This window comes from Pteropus vampyrus, unplaced genomic scaffold (genome assembly GCF_000151845.1).
Source record: "Pteropus vampyrus isolate Shadow unplaced genomic scaffold, Pvam_2.0 Scaffold44, whole genome shotgun sequence".
In the NCBI taxonomy this organism is placed as follows: domain Eukaryota; kingdom Metazoa; phylum Chordata; class Mammalia; order Chiroptera; family Pteropodidae; genus Pteropus; species Pteropus vampyrus.
Genome location: NW_011888825.1, coordinates 7,951,637 through 7,965,004, shown reverse-complemented (window position 1 = coordinate 7,965,004; position 13,368 = coordinate 7,951,637). Strand labels below are relative to the sequence as shown.

Sequence of the window (13,368 nt, the reverse complement as noted above, 5' to 3'; positions counted from 1 at the left end):
TTTTCCCCTCCTAGAGCTAGCAGTGAATTTTACTTCTCTCCCAAATTCAAGTTTTGCCAACTTGCCAGATTCCAAAGTGTGAAAATTTTACTAAGTAGAATTATGTAACTGTGTATGTGTATCAGGCAAAATAAAAATAAAACATTAAAAAAAAAAAAAAAAGCTTAGGGTGCTGTGTTGGCTTGTCAGAAAGAGCTGCATTTATCTTCTATTCTTTACCGTGAAGACTGCTTAAAAAAATAAATTTAAACCCAGCCCATTTCCCAAGTAGCAGAAAAGTTTTGATAGATTTTATTTGCCATACTTCAGTGTAACTAAAGACTCTGCCAACCACAGAACACTGCAACATCTGTGGCTTTTTCACACAGCATTCATTCACTAGCACCTCATGTTTTGGGAGCACAGGGCTGGGAATTTCCTAGGCTGTAAAATCATCTTTTTCATCTGTTCACACCTTTAATTCTTTCTGCAATATTCCTGCAAGGACACTGCATGTTTACAAACTCCTACAGAGACAAGGAAGAATTCTTCTCCTTCTAGGATCCTATTTTGGCCATGGACAGCTTTACCAATTAAATTCTTGTCCAGTGCTGCAATCTGCCTCATGTTCATTTTCATTATTATTGCTCCTCTGTACTCTCTTTGGGAAACAAACAAGTCTCACTTCTTTCCTTTCTAACATTCCTCTTGGTATGTCTCTTTTGCCTTTTTTCCTTCAGACCGGAAATCCCTAGGAGTATCTTTAGCTTCCTTCAGGATATGATTTTTAGTCCCTTCCTTCATTTGGCTTGTTATAAAGCTCAGAAATGCATGCGGAGCACTTCCCTTGTACTTGATACTTCCATTCTAACAATACAGCTTACTTAAGGTATTTTGGCACCAACACCACGGATATCTGAAGCTCACTGATATAAAAAAAAATTACTGGTACTTCAGATACTTAAGAATCTAATTGTGGATATAAAAAAAAACACCACGGATATCTGAAGCTCACTGATATAAAAAAAAATTACTGGTACTTCAGATACTTAAGAATCTAATTATGATGATAGGCTTTGTTTGGGTCTAACATGCTTGATTCCATCTAGAAAATTTTTTACCCATGGGGCTTAGAGGCTGGTTCAGATTTTTCATGAGGAGATTTGTACAGGGTTTCAAACTATATAGCTATTCTGGGTTCCAATCTATAGTTACCTTCTGTAGTCCAGGAGAGAAAAGAGAGAGTAACAAGAAGTCTCTAGAAGATCTGTTTTACCTTTCTTCTGTGTGAACCACAATTGGTTAAATGCATTTCTTGACAGGACTGCTATTTTGAAAGATAATAATGCTCAATCAGTACCTTTTATGCTTCTTGTTTCTTCTCCATCAATAATATGTCAGTCAGTTGCTTGTCCGAGACACTTAGCTGCTGACAGGTCCTCATTACCTGACTAAGATAAACTGCCAAGAGGTGCTTGCACTGGAATACAAAACACACCAACCCATTAGAAATTGGCCGGGCCAGGCTAACCAAGACCTCTCACTACCATTACATTTAGTAGGAAAGGAGTGGGACACCCTGATTATGGGTCGTTAACTTATTGCTTAAAAACTGCAGATAAAGATGAGACAGATGTATTCTTTCTAGAAGTCAGAGGAGCAAAAGGAAGTCTTACTTTGCCTGTTGTTTTGGGAAACAGTTTAGATCCAACTGGCACAGGGTAATTCTGAGTTATATATTTTTTCCCTTACCTTCAGAAATCTCCTAATAGCAATGGATAATATTCCTTGAGGTACTGTGTTGCTAAGTGCTTCTCAGAGATGATCTCATTTAAATCTGACAGCTACCCCGTAAGAACAACTCTAATTACCATTTTAATCACGTGCTCAGAATCTACAGTCTACTCCCTTAATCACTATGTTATTCTTCTAGGGGATGGGGTAGGATGGAGGGGTGGTGGTGAGGTGTCAGAACCCTCACACAAATTGGCCTGTAGACACTTCTGGGGAGATGATCTATGTTGGACCTTGTATCACAGAACACACGGCCTTAGACATTGAAGGGGGCCTGGTTTAATTCTGTCATTTTACAGGTGAAATAAACCCATGGCATATCAGCTGTGAATGTAGCCTCTTGTACAATGCGATACCCCATTTGCCACCTAGTTCCCAAGATGTTTAATGAAGTTAACAGTGTAAAAGAAGGGCAAGAATGGAGTGGATGCTATAATTTTCTTCTCTGGCAAGACTTAAAATATAGCTACCTGCTCTCATGTGGATAGCGCTTTCTCCTTTGAAATAAGGAGTTGTCTATGTTTTATTTCCTGCTTGATGCTCTAGACTCCTGTGACATCAGCAAAGAATCAATGTGCTCTCCGGCCTCATGTGTAAGTCAAGCATAGCTAAGTGCTGGGCTATCTGACAGGTAGTGCGAAGAAATATCTCATGGCTGGAGCTGACGATATGCAAAGTTGCCAACATCCAATTTAGTTTCTTATTTTTATTGGGCCATCCAATTCCCCAGTGCCAGCTTTCAGGATTATCTTGTTACCTTCCCCAAATCTTTATCCATGACTTCTTAAATAAAAAATTGGTGTTAATGTAGTTCTAAAAATGACACCACAATTTTGGAGATTAAACTCAAAAGAGATGACTAACTAAAGTCAAGGGCAGCAAACTACTATCTGTTTCAAATGTAGTAAAATTCCCATTTTGCTTAACTCTTAAACAATGAAGGGCTGCTTCTCTCCTAATTCAACGATAGTAGGAAGAGCCTTCCCCATCCTCACCAATAGGCTGTCGCTCTTCCGTAGCACTGAGAAGGCAAATGCAGGACATGAACAGTAATGACAAGAAGCCAAACATGTGTATGTTTTACCAGAACTTCCAAGTACCTAGAAAGAAAAGGACAGATGGGATCAGACTTCAAAAGATATGCTGGGAAACCGCTTCCTTCCCTTGAATGTATCTGGTAACTCAGAGTTGCTCTATAAATTGCATTGGGATGAACTGCAGTAACGTTTTACACAAAAGTAGAAACTTAACTTCCCTGTGTGCAGACTCTTCTCCTTTTCTTAGTGTTTTGCCCTTGAGGACTTCTTCATACAATGAAATTGAATTTCAGGCTGCTTAAGCCATCGACACAAACCATTTTGTAGAGGGCCGACTCCGTGGGATGAGTATGAAGAGGTGATGGGAAAGGCCCCTCATCTACATTTTATTGTGGCCTTTCTTAACATTTGGTATTTCACGTACCTTAAGAGAGTATGAAAACAGGTAAAATGTAAGCAGTGAGGCAGAAAGATAGGTTTCAGAAGAAAGTGGGGAAAGGCTTTTGAAAAGAATTTGAGAACAGGGAAAATAAATAATCTTGCAAAAGGGATGACTCAGCTGGTCAGGATGGAGGTCTCAGAAAGAGGCAAGTCCGGATCTGCCTATTCATCTAGCAGTACACAAGGAAAAGACAGATATGTGAGGGGTTGGTAAGAGACTCAGTCCAAGGACAAACAGCATTGCTGGCAACCAAGGGTCAAAAAAAGGAGACATATAGGGAAAACATGATGCATCTGTGGTGTGACTGGACAAACTTGTTGGAGATATCATTGTTTAAGTCTCTCTACCACAAAGCAGCCAAAAACAAAAATGTTGAGAGCTTCATTTCTAAAGTTATTTTCCAAACTGGAAGTGTAAAATTAGTATCCAAGGGAAGTAGAAACATCCTGAGGGTTATTTCACAATGAACTGCCACTCAAGAATCTGCCACGGGGCTTTCAAATTAGTTTTAGGTTCAAGATGGCAATCTAAATGAAAAGGCCAGAACTTTTTCTTCTTTTTTTTGAAAAATAATGCCAGCACTCCCAGGATTTTCTCTTTCTCCCCCACAAAAAATAAAGCAACAGGTAAGGCTTCAAAGAATAGCAGTGTTCCAGTGTCATGCTTCTGTTTGTCAAATGTCCAATGATTCGTGATATGGCCATGTCCCTATGGCTTTTTTATCAAGTCAGTTGAATTCCTCAGTGATTGCTAGGTTACCAGAAATGGCCAATGAGTGATTAGAAGATGCCTACTGTACTCATTAAAAATTTCAATCCTAGTAACAAATTAAGTATCAAAAAAATCACATCATCCATAATTTGATTTTGAGGCACTGATATGTTTTAAACACATCACCTATACCACTGAGCATCATAGAGGAATTTCCTCATATATCTGGAAAACTTAAGGGAGAGCATTAAAGCAGACTGTTTTCTACTTAATCCTGGAAGAAAACCCACCAACATTCAGCAGTGACACAAACAATTCTTGGGTCGCCAAACTATTACCAATTAGATTTTTTCATACTTTAGTTGTCTCTATGTTCTCTCTAGATCTAAAGTTAAACAGGCATAAGCTTCTGGAATTCTACACTGACTTGACTGGCCCACTGGTTCCTCCTTATTGTGGGTCCCCAATCTAACAGAATATTCTCTGGACTATGCTGCATAAATGCATGGTGACTTAGGGATGGGGAGAAAGTCTACAGAGGTTCCCTAGCCTGATCCTTTCAAAGGCTGGCTAAGACTAAAATGTAAAGTGATAACCACCTGAGACAGTAAATACCATAAGGAGATAGCACATTTTTAATTTGCTCCTTCCTTATCTAGCAGTGGCCAACTAATGAACCCAATAATCAGGCAAATATCTGAGGTGGAAATGCTTAGAACTAGAAATTGACCTTAGGGATCACCTAATTCCTTCATCCTTCAATGGAAAAATGACCTCCCTTAACAAGAATTGCTCCCAGTTCTTCCACTCATAGTCTGGTATGTTTATCACCAAAAGGAGAGAGCTTTTAAAAAAAGAAACACGCAGGAAAGAGGCTACTCAGGCCCATGACTGGACTTGTTTGAACCTAACTTGGAGGAAGTCTGCTGTGGTTTCAATTAGATTCTAAGGATGGTAACCCACCTTAGATGGTCATCCACTCACAAGTAAGTTTTATGACTGCTCCAAGCTTATTGGGACCCATCACAGTGGTAAAACTATTATTTATTGTTCTCAGTATTTGGTGCCTCTCTCGGAAAGAGGATTATACATTCCTGCCCTATTAAATACAGGCTGGCTATGTGACCTGCTTTAGCCAGCCAGTAAAATGTGAGTAGCCAAGCAGAAACAGTAAAAATTGGCACACACCATGTCCTCCTTTCTCTTTGCTATGTGATCCACAATGTTCTAGATAGGGAGGGGTGCTCCACCAACTGGGATTGCCAGAGGGAAGACGTTTTAGAGTAGAGGAGCAACTGACTCTTAATGGATACATGGCATGACTGAAATATAAAACTTTGTTTTTGTATGCCTTCGAAATTTTGAGGTCATTGTTACTATAGCATAACAGCCTCTCCTAACTGATGCATCTTCCTTCCTAGTTGAACCAAAAATGTTTATAAAAAAATCACCTCAGGTGACACCAATATAATGGTGACTTTAGCATAATTACCATTATACCTGGAGGACAGTAAGAATATTAGAAGGTCGACTTAAGGAAAGATTACTAGCAGCGTATCAAAGGAACGTCTGACTCAACTTTTATCATCTCATAGAATCTGTGAAAAAAGCCAAATTCTTACTATATTACAATACGATGAAACCATTAAAGTTAATCTGAGGGTGTACATAAGATTTCTACAGCCTCATTTAATTCAAAGTTCAAGCTGACAGCTATAATTCTAGAAAGTTAGTATTTTTATGATAAATAAAGCAATGTAATCTAATACAGGATGTGAATGAAGAAAATAACTCATGGTAACGCTGGGAGGAACAGAAAGTCAACAGTAACTAGAATATTTCAAAGAAAATCTTTAAGATTTTAACTAGTAACTAGGTCACAGAACTAGAGGACAGTAAGAAGTCTGCTTGGGTAGTCAAGTGTTATGCTGATACTGGAACTGATATACAAAATCTGAAACCAAAAGACATGAGAAATATTCAAAGGCCCTTCTTATTTAAGGTATTTTAGCTACATGAAAAACAAAAATAAAAACACAGGGAAAGAAATGTTTCTACCTCCTCAGGTACAAACATTTAATTATTAATCTATAAATTCACCAGGAGAAAATTCTAATAGCCTCTTTTAAAGTAAATACGCAGCAAAAGTTTTAACTTCAGTATTAAACACCAATTACTCCATTTCCCTTAATGAAGAAATGCACGAAGATTTTGCCAAGTCAGCTAAGTTATGCTACAATGTGGAATGACAAGTTAATTCACTAAGCGAAGGCACCTATTTGCCCAAGCAGGCTTTGCTCGTCATTCACCAAGAATTAATTGACGTGGTCTCAGCTCTGAGAAGTTCATCGTAAATAAATCAGAATCCAAACACTGAAATATTTCCCCTTCCAGGTCTTCAGCAAGGCCTTGATTACATTTATAAGAGCTGCTGGTTTCTTATTAACCCCTTCTAAGCCAAACAAAATTTTGGAGACCACTGCCAATATTTTTATTTCATTCATAATACTCCGTTCCCTCAATCCCAGTTGCATTTATCATTGTCCTAGATAGCTAAACTAGGGGGTGTGGGAGTGGGGGGTAGGGTTGGAGTCTGGCCCACTGTTTATATAAAGACAGGCAGTGTGGGATAGCAGTTACAAATCCCAGCTGCCAGCTATGACTATTAGTTTACTTTTCTGCATTTCAGTTTCCTGAAAAAAAAAAAAAATTGCTGGACTTTTGGTGAGAACTATCAATAACATATTAAAGTAATTCAGAGCCTGATAAGAGGCTGTTACTTTACAAATCTACCTATCTTAAACTCTAGAGGGCAAAACTAAGGTCCAAGTAGACTGCTTGCATTCAGCATAGTTTGACCCCTAGTAAATACTTCCTGACAACAGTTTTAAAAGATCATTTCTAACAGATGAATCTGAGCATGTGGAAGGACTCCAAAATGCACTTTGGCTTTTGCTTGTAAGCAAGAGATAATGAACGAAGCGAAGGTGTCAATACATATTTTGGGGGGAAGTTACCTCTCTTATCAAACAACGGGAAAGCAAAAGTCAACTATACTCCATTAGATCTGAGAAAAGAGCCTCTCCACATCATTTCTGGTTATATACATTGCTACTAGGTAGAGTTTATAGAGCATATTTATCTTATTTTAATTACTAGCACACTAATTTTACTAGGTTGGGTCAAAAGCTTTTCAACAGTGCAGGAAATACTTAAAGATGGTCACCAGCTTCCATAGAGATTCTTGAAAACATTTTTCCCAATGGTTTTCTATTGAGATAATCTCCACCTCTAGATTTCTACCTGGTAAACACGCCTCCCACTGGGTGATGAGATTAAGGTGATGGACTGTCGATCAACCAGGTCCAAGGCCTGGATGGCTGATGAGCCAAAAACAAACTTCAGCCTAGGAAATAAGGCTTTAGATTAGACTTTTAAACTCATCTCAGTAACTTGATTCAAAGGATCACCATAAGCATCTTTTAAAAATTCAATTCATTTTAGTTTGGGGAAAAAATATCAAAAACTCATGTACTCAATTCTCCAGAATGTTAACATGCTGTTTACAGATAAAGGAGCCCTCTTTATACTTGGCAGTGCTTCCTATTCTTCTTCCCAATTTCCCTTCATCCCTGAGACAACTGCAGGCATTTGTTCGTTTTCTTCCTGTTAATGTTTTTATATTTTCTTATACATAGTATGTATGTGCATGTATATGTACACACAAATATATACATATATACATATACATGTACACTATACATATGGTATTGTTTCATAAGTTTTAAAACAAAAAATATATTGCAGGCTTTTTGGAAACTTCTTTCCACTCAATACGTTCTTAAAAATGATGCATGTTGATTTTTTTTAAAACTTTACCTTTTGAATAATATTTCATTGTATATATCTAGTACTTTTATTTTTTAAGTACCCTATTGATGGGTATTCTGTTTCTATTATACATTATTATAAATAATACTCAGTTATTTTGGTGCATGTCCCTTAGTGCACATGATAATTTTGCCTGGTTATACAAGTAAAAGCAGAATTGCTGGTCTTAGGACAACTGCATTTTTCACTTTTAATAGGTGTTGCCATTAGCTTTCCACAGTGGAAATAGCTCTCCCAACCAGCACTGGTTGAGAGTTCTAATTTCTCCTCATCCTCACTAAGACCGGTATTATCAGGCTTTTTCATGTCTGACCATCTGATGGGTATTAAATTTGTACTCTTTGATTAGTAGTAACAAAGGCTATTTGGCTGCTAATGATATATGAGAAAAAAATTTATTATGTGGGAAAATTCTTATGTTACATGAGAAAGGTTAGATATAAAATTGTTTATTTAGAAACTCAATCATTTTTTTCTTAAAAATATAATTATCTCAAAATAAAAAATTTTTAAAGGCAATAAGCCAAAATGTCACAGTGATTATCACTGGGTGGTATGAGGTGATGCTTTTTATGTTTTCTTTATTTTCTAAGAACTTTTTTTTTACAAGCATAGGTTATTTTTATAAACTAGATAGGCTGAACTAAAACTGAAAAGTTAATGTTTTAAAAAAACCATGTGATTTCACATGAAATAAAACAGAACTACTAAGACTTCAAATTTAAAATGTTCGACTTCATTTTACAACAAACAAGTCTCTTCATAAAATAAATTATTGAAATGGAAAGTTTTTCAACTTTTTACATTTAACATATGGAGATTATCTATGGACAAAGAAAAGTTAAAAATTTAAAATCTGGTGATAACTTTATCAATTGAATAATCACAGCTAAATATGGATCTAATAAAAAATTTTCAACCTGCCTTGTCAATCTTGTAACATATTGTGAACACCTTTTGAATGCAATATTTTCTGTCACTTCCCCCCCCAGCTTTATTGAAATATAATAGACAATTAGTTACTCATATTTACATTGTACAATTCATTAAGTTTTCTTTCAATTCTAGTTGGCATACAATGTTTCAGTTGTATAGCATAGTGATTAGAGATCAAGTGATCATCCCACTAAATCTAGCACCCCTCTTCCCTTACGTATTTATTACAACACTGTTGACCACTTTCCTTATGCTACACTTTCTAACTCCATGACTATTTTGTAACTATCCATTTGTATTTCTTAATCCCTTCACCCTTTTTTACCATCCTCCCCAACCCTCCTCCTGTCTAGTAGCCCTCAAAATAGTCTCTGTATCTATGAGTTTGTTTCTGTTTTTGTTAGTTGTTTATTTTGTTTTTTAGATTCTGCATGTACTTAAAATCATGTTTTTGTCTTTCTCTATCTGAGAAATACCCTCTAGGTCCATCAAGGCAATATCTTTTTCCATTCCCTTCCATTTAGTCTGTGTGTGTCTTTTAATCTGAAGTCTCTTGTAGGCAGCATATATAGGGATCTTGTTTTCTTATCCATTCAGCCACCCTATCCTTTGGAGCACTTAATTCTTTTTCATTTGATGTAGTCATTGATAGATATGTAGTTACTACCATTTTTCATTCCTGATTTTGATTTTTTTTCCCCCTTAAAGAAGTCCTTCCAATATTTTCTGTAATATTGGCTTGGTGTTGATAAATTCCTTTAGTTTATTTTTGTCTGGGAAGCTCTTTATCCTTCAACTCTAAATGATAGCTTTGCTGGATAAAGTATTCTTGGTTGTAGTCCTGGGTTTTCATCACATTGAATATTTTTGTCATGCCCTTCTGTCTTGCAAAGTTTCTTTGGAGAAATCAGCTGCCAGTCTTATGAGTGCTCTCTTGTAGGTACCTAACTGCTTTTCTCTTGCTTTTATGATTTTTCTCTTTGTATTTAACCTTTGGCATTTTAATTATGATGTGTCTTGTTGTGGGCCTCGTTGGGTTCCCCTTTCTTGGGACTCTGAATTTCTTGGGGTTGTATGTCTATGTCCTTCACCAGGTGAGGGAAGTTTTCTATCATTATTTCTCCAAATAGCTCTTCAACTTCTTGTTTTCCTTCAGGTGCCCCTACGACATGGATATTTTTACATTTAATTGTGTCCCATAGGCTCCTTAAATTATTGTTATAGCCTTGGATTCTTTTTTTCTTGCCATTCTGATTAAGTGTCCTTGACTTCCCCATCCTCTATATTGGTGGTTCGATCCTCTTTATCCCCTCTGTTGATTCCCTGTAATACACTCTTCTTCTCAGATAATGTGTTCTTCATTTCTGACTGGTTCCCTTTTGTAATTTCCATTTCCGTTTTTATATTTTTAAAATCTGAATTCATCTACACTTCCCTTAAGTTCATTGAGCACCTTTATAACCAGTGTTTTGAACTCTGCATCTGTTAGATTGCTTGACTCCATTATTCCTGGATCTCTGTTCTCTTCTCTCATATAGTTTCTGCTTCTTTGACTTCCCATTTTGGCTGCCTTTCTTTGTCTGTTTATATGTACTAAGAAAAACTCCTAAGTCTCCCAGTTATGTGTGGTAGGTGTCCAGTGGCACGGTCCCGAGAGGGGTTCAGCTGTAGACCAAGTTTAGTCCTGGCCTGTGTCCCTCCAGGGCCGCCTGTTGAGATTCAGCAAGCAAGCCACAGATACTGTGCTCATAGTTGCCTCAGGAAACCATATCAGAAACCGAGGTGAGCTGCCACAACTGTGAGTCTTGGTGCTGCTCAGCAAGGAGCACCGGACTAACTGAGAACACACCTAGATGTGGCTTGGGTGGGGCTGCATCTCCCCCACGGTAGTTTCAGGGAATCCTCTGGGTAGAGCAACCTCTGTTATCCAGCTACGGCGGCGCTGAGTCCACATGATGGGACGGGGTAGGGCTCAACAGAGGAACAATAGATACCACCAGTACTGCTTGGATGAAATCCTTGCCTCTGGCCCTCGCTCTGACAACTCAGTGTTCCCCTGTAAGTCCCTGGTGCCCCGCAAGAAGCCTACCTGGCGCTCATGCTCAGAGTGAGCAGGTCCGTCACCATGAAAGTTCACTTGCAGACACGGCCCTTTTAAAAGGCGTCTGTAGCTGCCGCTGCTGTAACCTCTGTCCCATTCAGCCGCTTGGGACCAGGCAGCCTTGCCATCTCGCCCTGTTTTACCTCTTCCTATTGCAGGGTGATTTCTTATCTCTCTCTAGTTGTAGGGCTTGTTCATCTAGACCCTAGGCGACTCTGCTTGCTGTTTGCTCAGCGTTTCTGTCTCAACTCTGTGAGAGCAGATGAACAAAGTTCTATCATCCGCACCATTTTGATTTCTGTCTCTATGTCATTTTTAACAGTTAAAAGGAATTCCACTGTAAAGATGAATTACTTTTATTTTTCCCAAACTCTATTTTTGGATAATTAGTTTATTAATCTAACCTGAATTAGATTGTTTCTAGGTTGTTTGTTTTGCTACCATAAATAACATGAATATGTTCACTGTAAAATTCATGAACACTCATGATTACTTCCTTGGGATACATTCTTGTAAGTGGAATTCTGGGTCAAAGAATATGTATGTTTTAAAACTCATATTGCCTGTTGCCAGATTAACTTCCAATTTATACTCCTAGCGTTATCAGTTATCCTTTTCTCCAGCGATCCCCAACCTTTCTGGCACCAGGGACCAGTGGTCCTATGAGAATGTAATGCCTGATGATCTTATGTAGAGCTGAAGTGGTGATGCTAGTGCTGGGAAATGGCTGCACAGATGAAGCTTAGCCCATCCATTCGTTTGCTCAACCGCCCACTGCTCACCTCCTGCTGTGCAGCCCAGTTCCTAACAGGCCATAGCCCGGTAGTGGTCCATGGCACGGGGTTTGGGGACCCCTGCTTTTCTCCATGTTCTTGCCAACCTCTGGAACATTCTTACCAACATGTTTTCTGTAGTGGCCAGTTTTATAGATGGAAAGCTATCTTATTATTTCAATTTGTATTTTTATGATCACTAGTAAGATTTTTTTTTTCAAAGTTTTCAGTAATTTGCATCTTTTATTATTATTTGCTTGTTTTCTTTGTCTTAAAAGTAGTAATTTTTTTTCCCAATAATGTATAATTTTGTAAAAAGAAATTTAAGAAATAGAGACAAGGTTAAAGCTCTTCTTTTAATTCTGCCTCCTTTCTTTCCCCTAAGATAATCACTACTATAGGTTGGTGTATATCCTTCTCGACTTTTAAATTTAAGCATATATATGCAATTAAACATTACTTATTCCTTAGTAGCTTTCACTATTTTTGTTGCTATTGAGAATATAATTATATTTTTGAACTTTGTGTACAAAGGGAATCAATTTTTAATTTCTATATTAAAAAAATGACTATTCTCTTGGTTTTAAAAAAGTAGTTATATCATCTACAAATAATAATTGTCTTTCCTTGCAGATAAGTATACTTCCAATTTCTTTTTTTATGTGTTAGTGCAATAGCTACAACTTCTAGAACAATGTTAAACAAAGTGGCATATAGGACAATTTGGGAATACCTTGTACAATCAAAGATAGTTTTGGCTATTCACTTGAAACAAGTTTTTAATAATTGTATCAAGAAAATATTTCCCCTAGTTTAGTAAGGATATTTTTAAAAATTAAGAATTGTTGTTGAAAGAATTTGGCTTTTAAAACACAATAACAGCTAAAAAAAAAAAAAAAAACCACCCAAATACAACAGTATATATACTTACGATAATAGATGCTCATCAGGAACTGTAAAACAGGAATGGAAGGAAAGTTAATCATATTAAACCAGTGACCACAAACATAAAATTCTTAAAAAGACTATAACCAGGAAGACTTTTGTAAAAGACAGTGAATTGAGCCTATGTATCTAACTAATTTTACCCCTTACTGATATTCAACTAAACAATAACAGGATTTTTTCCAAAAGCAAAAACTCACGAGGATAAGGACAGACAGAAATAACAGCTAAAATACATTTGAAAATAATTTAAAAGACCTGAAACAACTGAATTCTAAGCTAGCACTGATAAGAGCCAAGTAACAACCTGATTTATACTACAGAATCCACCAGCCTCTCTGCAAAAAAACCTCAGAAATTGGTGGCACCAGATAGCTCTGGAGGTCGGGATGAACCAGGGGGGCTAAAATAAGAAAGACTCACTGAAAGTAAGTTTAAGAAGCTAGAAGTTAGTGGAATAATGCTTTCAGATGTCTGAAAAAATATTTCCAACATATAATTCAATACTTAGCCAAACTATCGATTAAGTGTGAGGATAGAAAAACAACTTTTTCAGACATGTAAAACCTTAAAAAGTATATCTCATGTACTTTTCTTCAGGAAGCTCCTAAGTATGTGCTCTTTAAGTAGTAAACCGGGAAAAAAAAAATTGCAGGATATACTAAACGTGAAGTTTGACACTGATAAAGGGAATTCCCAGAATAATAATGGTTAAGGGAGATCTCAGGAGACGGCCAGGAGAGCAACAGCCCATATTAG

General features: G+C 37.2%; 1 protein-coding gene across 2 annotated transcripts in view; it reads right to left on the bottom strand.

The window, feature by feature from the left end:
• ZSWIM7 (zinc finger SWIM-type containing 7) overlaps window positions 1–13,368 on the bottom strand; it is a 34,846-nt gene that overhangs the window by 19,768 nt on the left and 1,710 nt on the right. For both annotated transcript variants that reach the window (XM_011359022.2, XM_023529994.1), the window contains exons 2-5: window positions 12,596–12,617; window positions 7,267–7,369; window positions 2,769–2,873; window positions 1,340–1,459 (exon numbers count right to left, since the gene is read on the bottom strand). In XM_011359022.2, coding sequence (XP_011357324.1) covers window positions 1,343–1,459; window positions 2,769–2,873; window positions 7,267–7,369; window positions 12,596–12,617 — 347 coding nt within the window. In that variant the 3' untranslated portion in view covers window positions 1,340–1,342. The remainder of the gene's footprint in view (window positions 1–1,339; window positions 1,460–2,768; window positions 2,874–7,266; window positions 7,370–12,595; window positions 12,618–13,368) is intronic.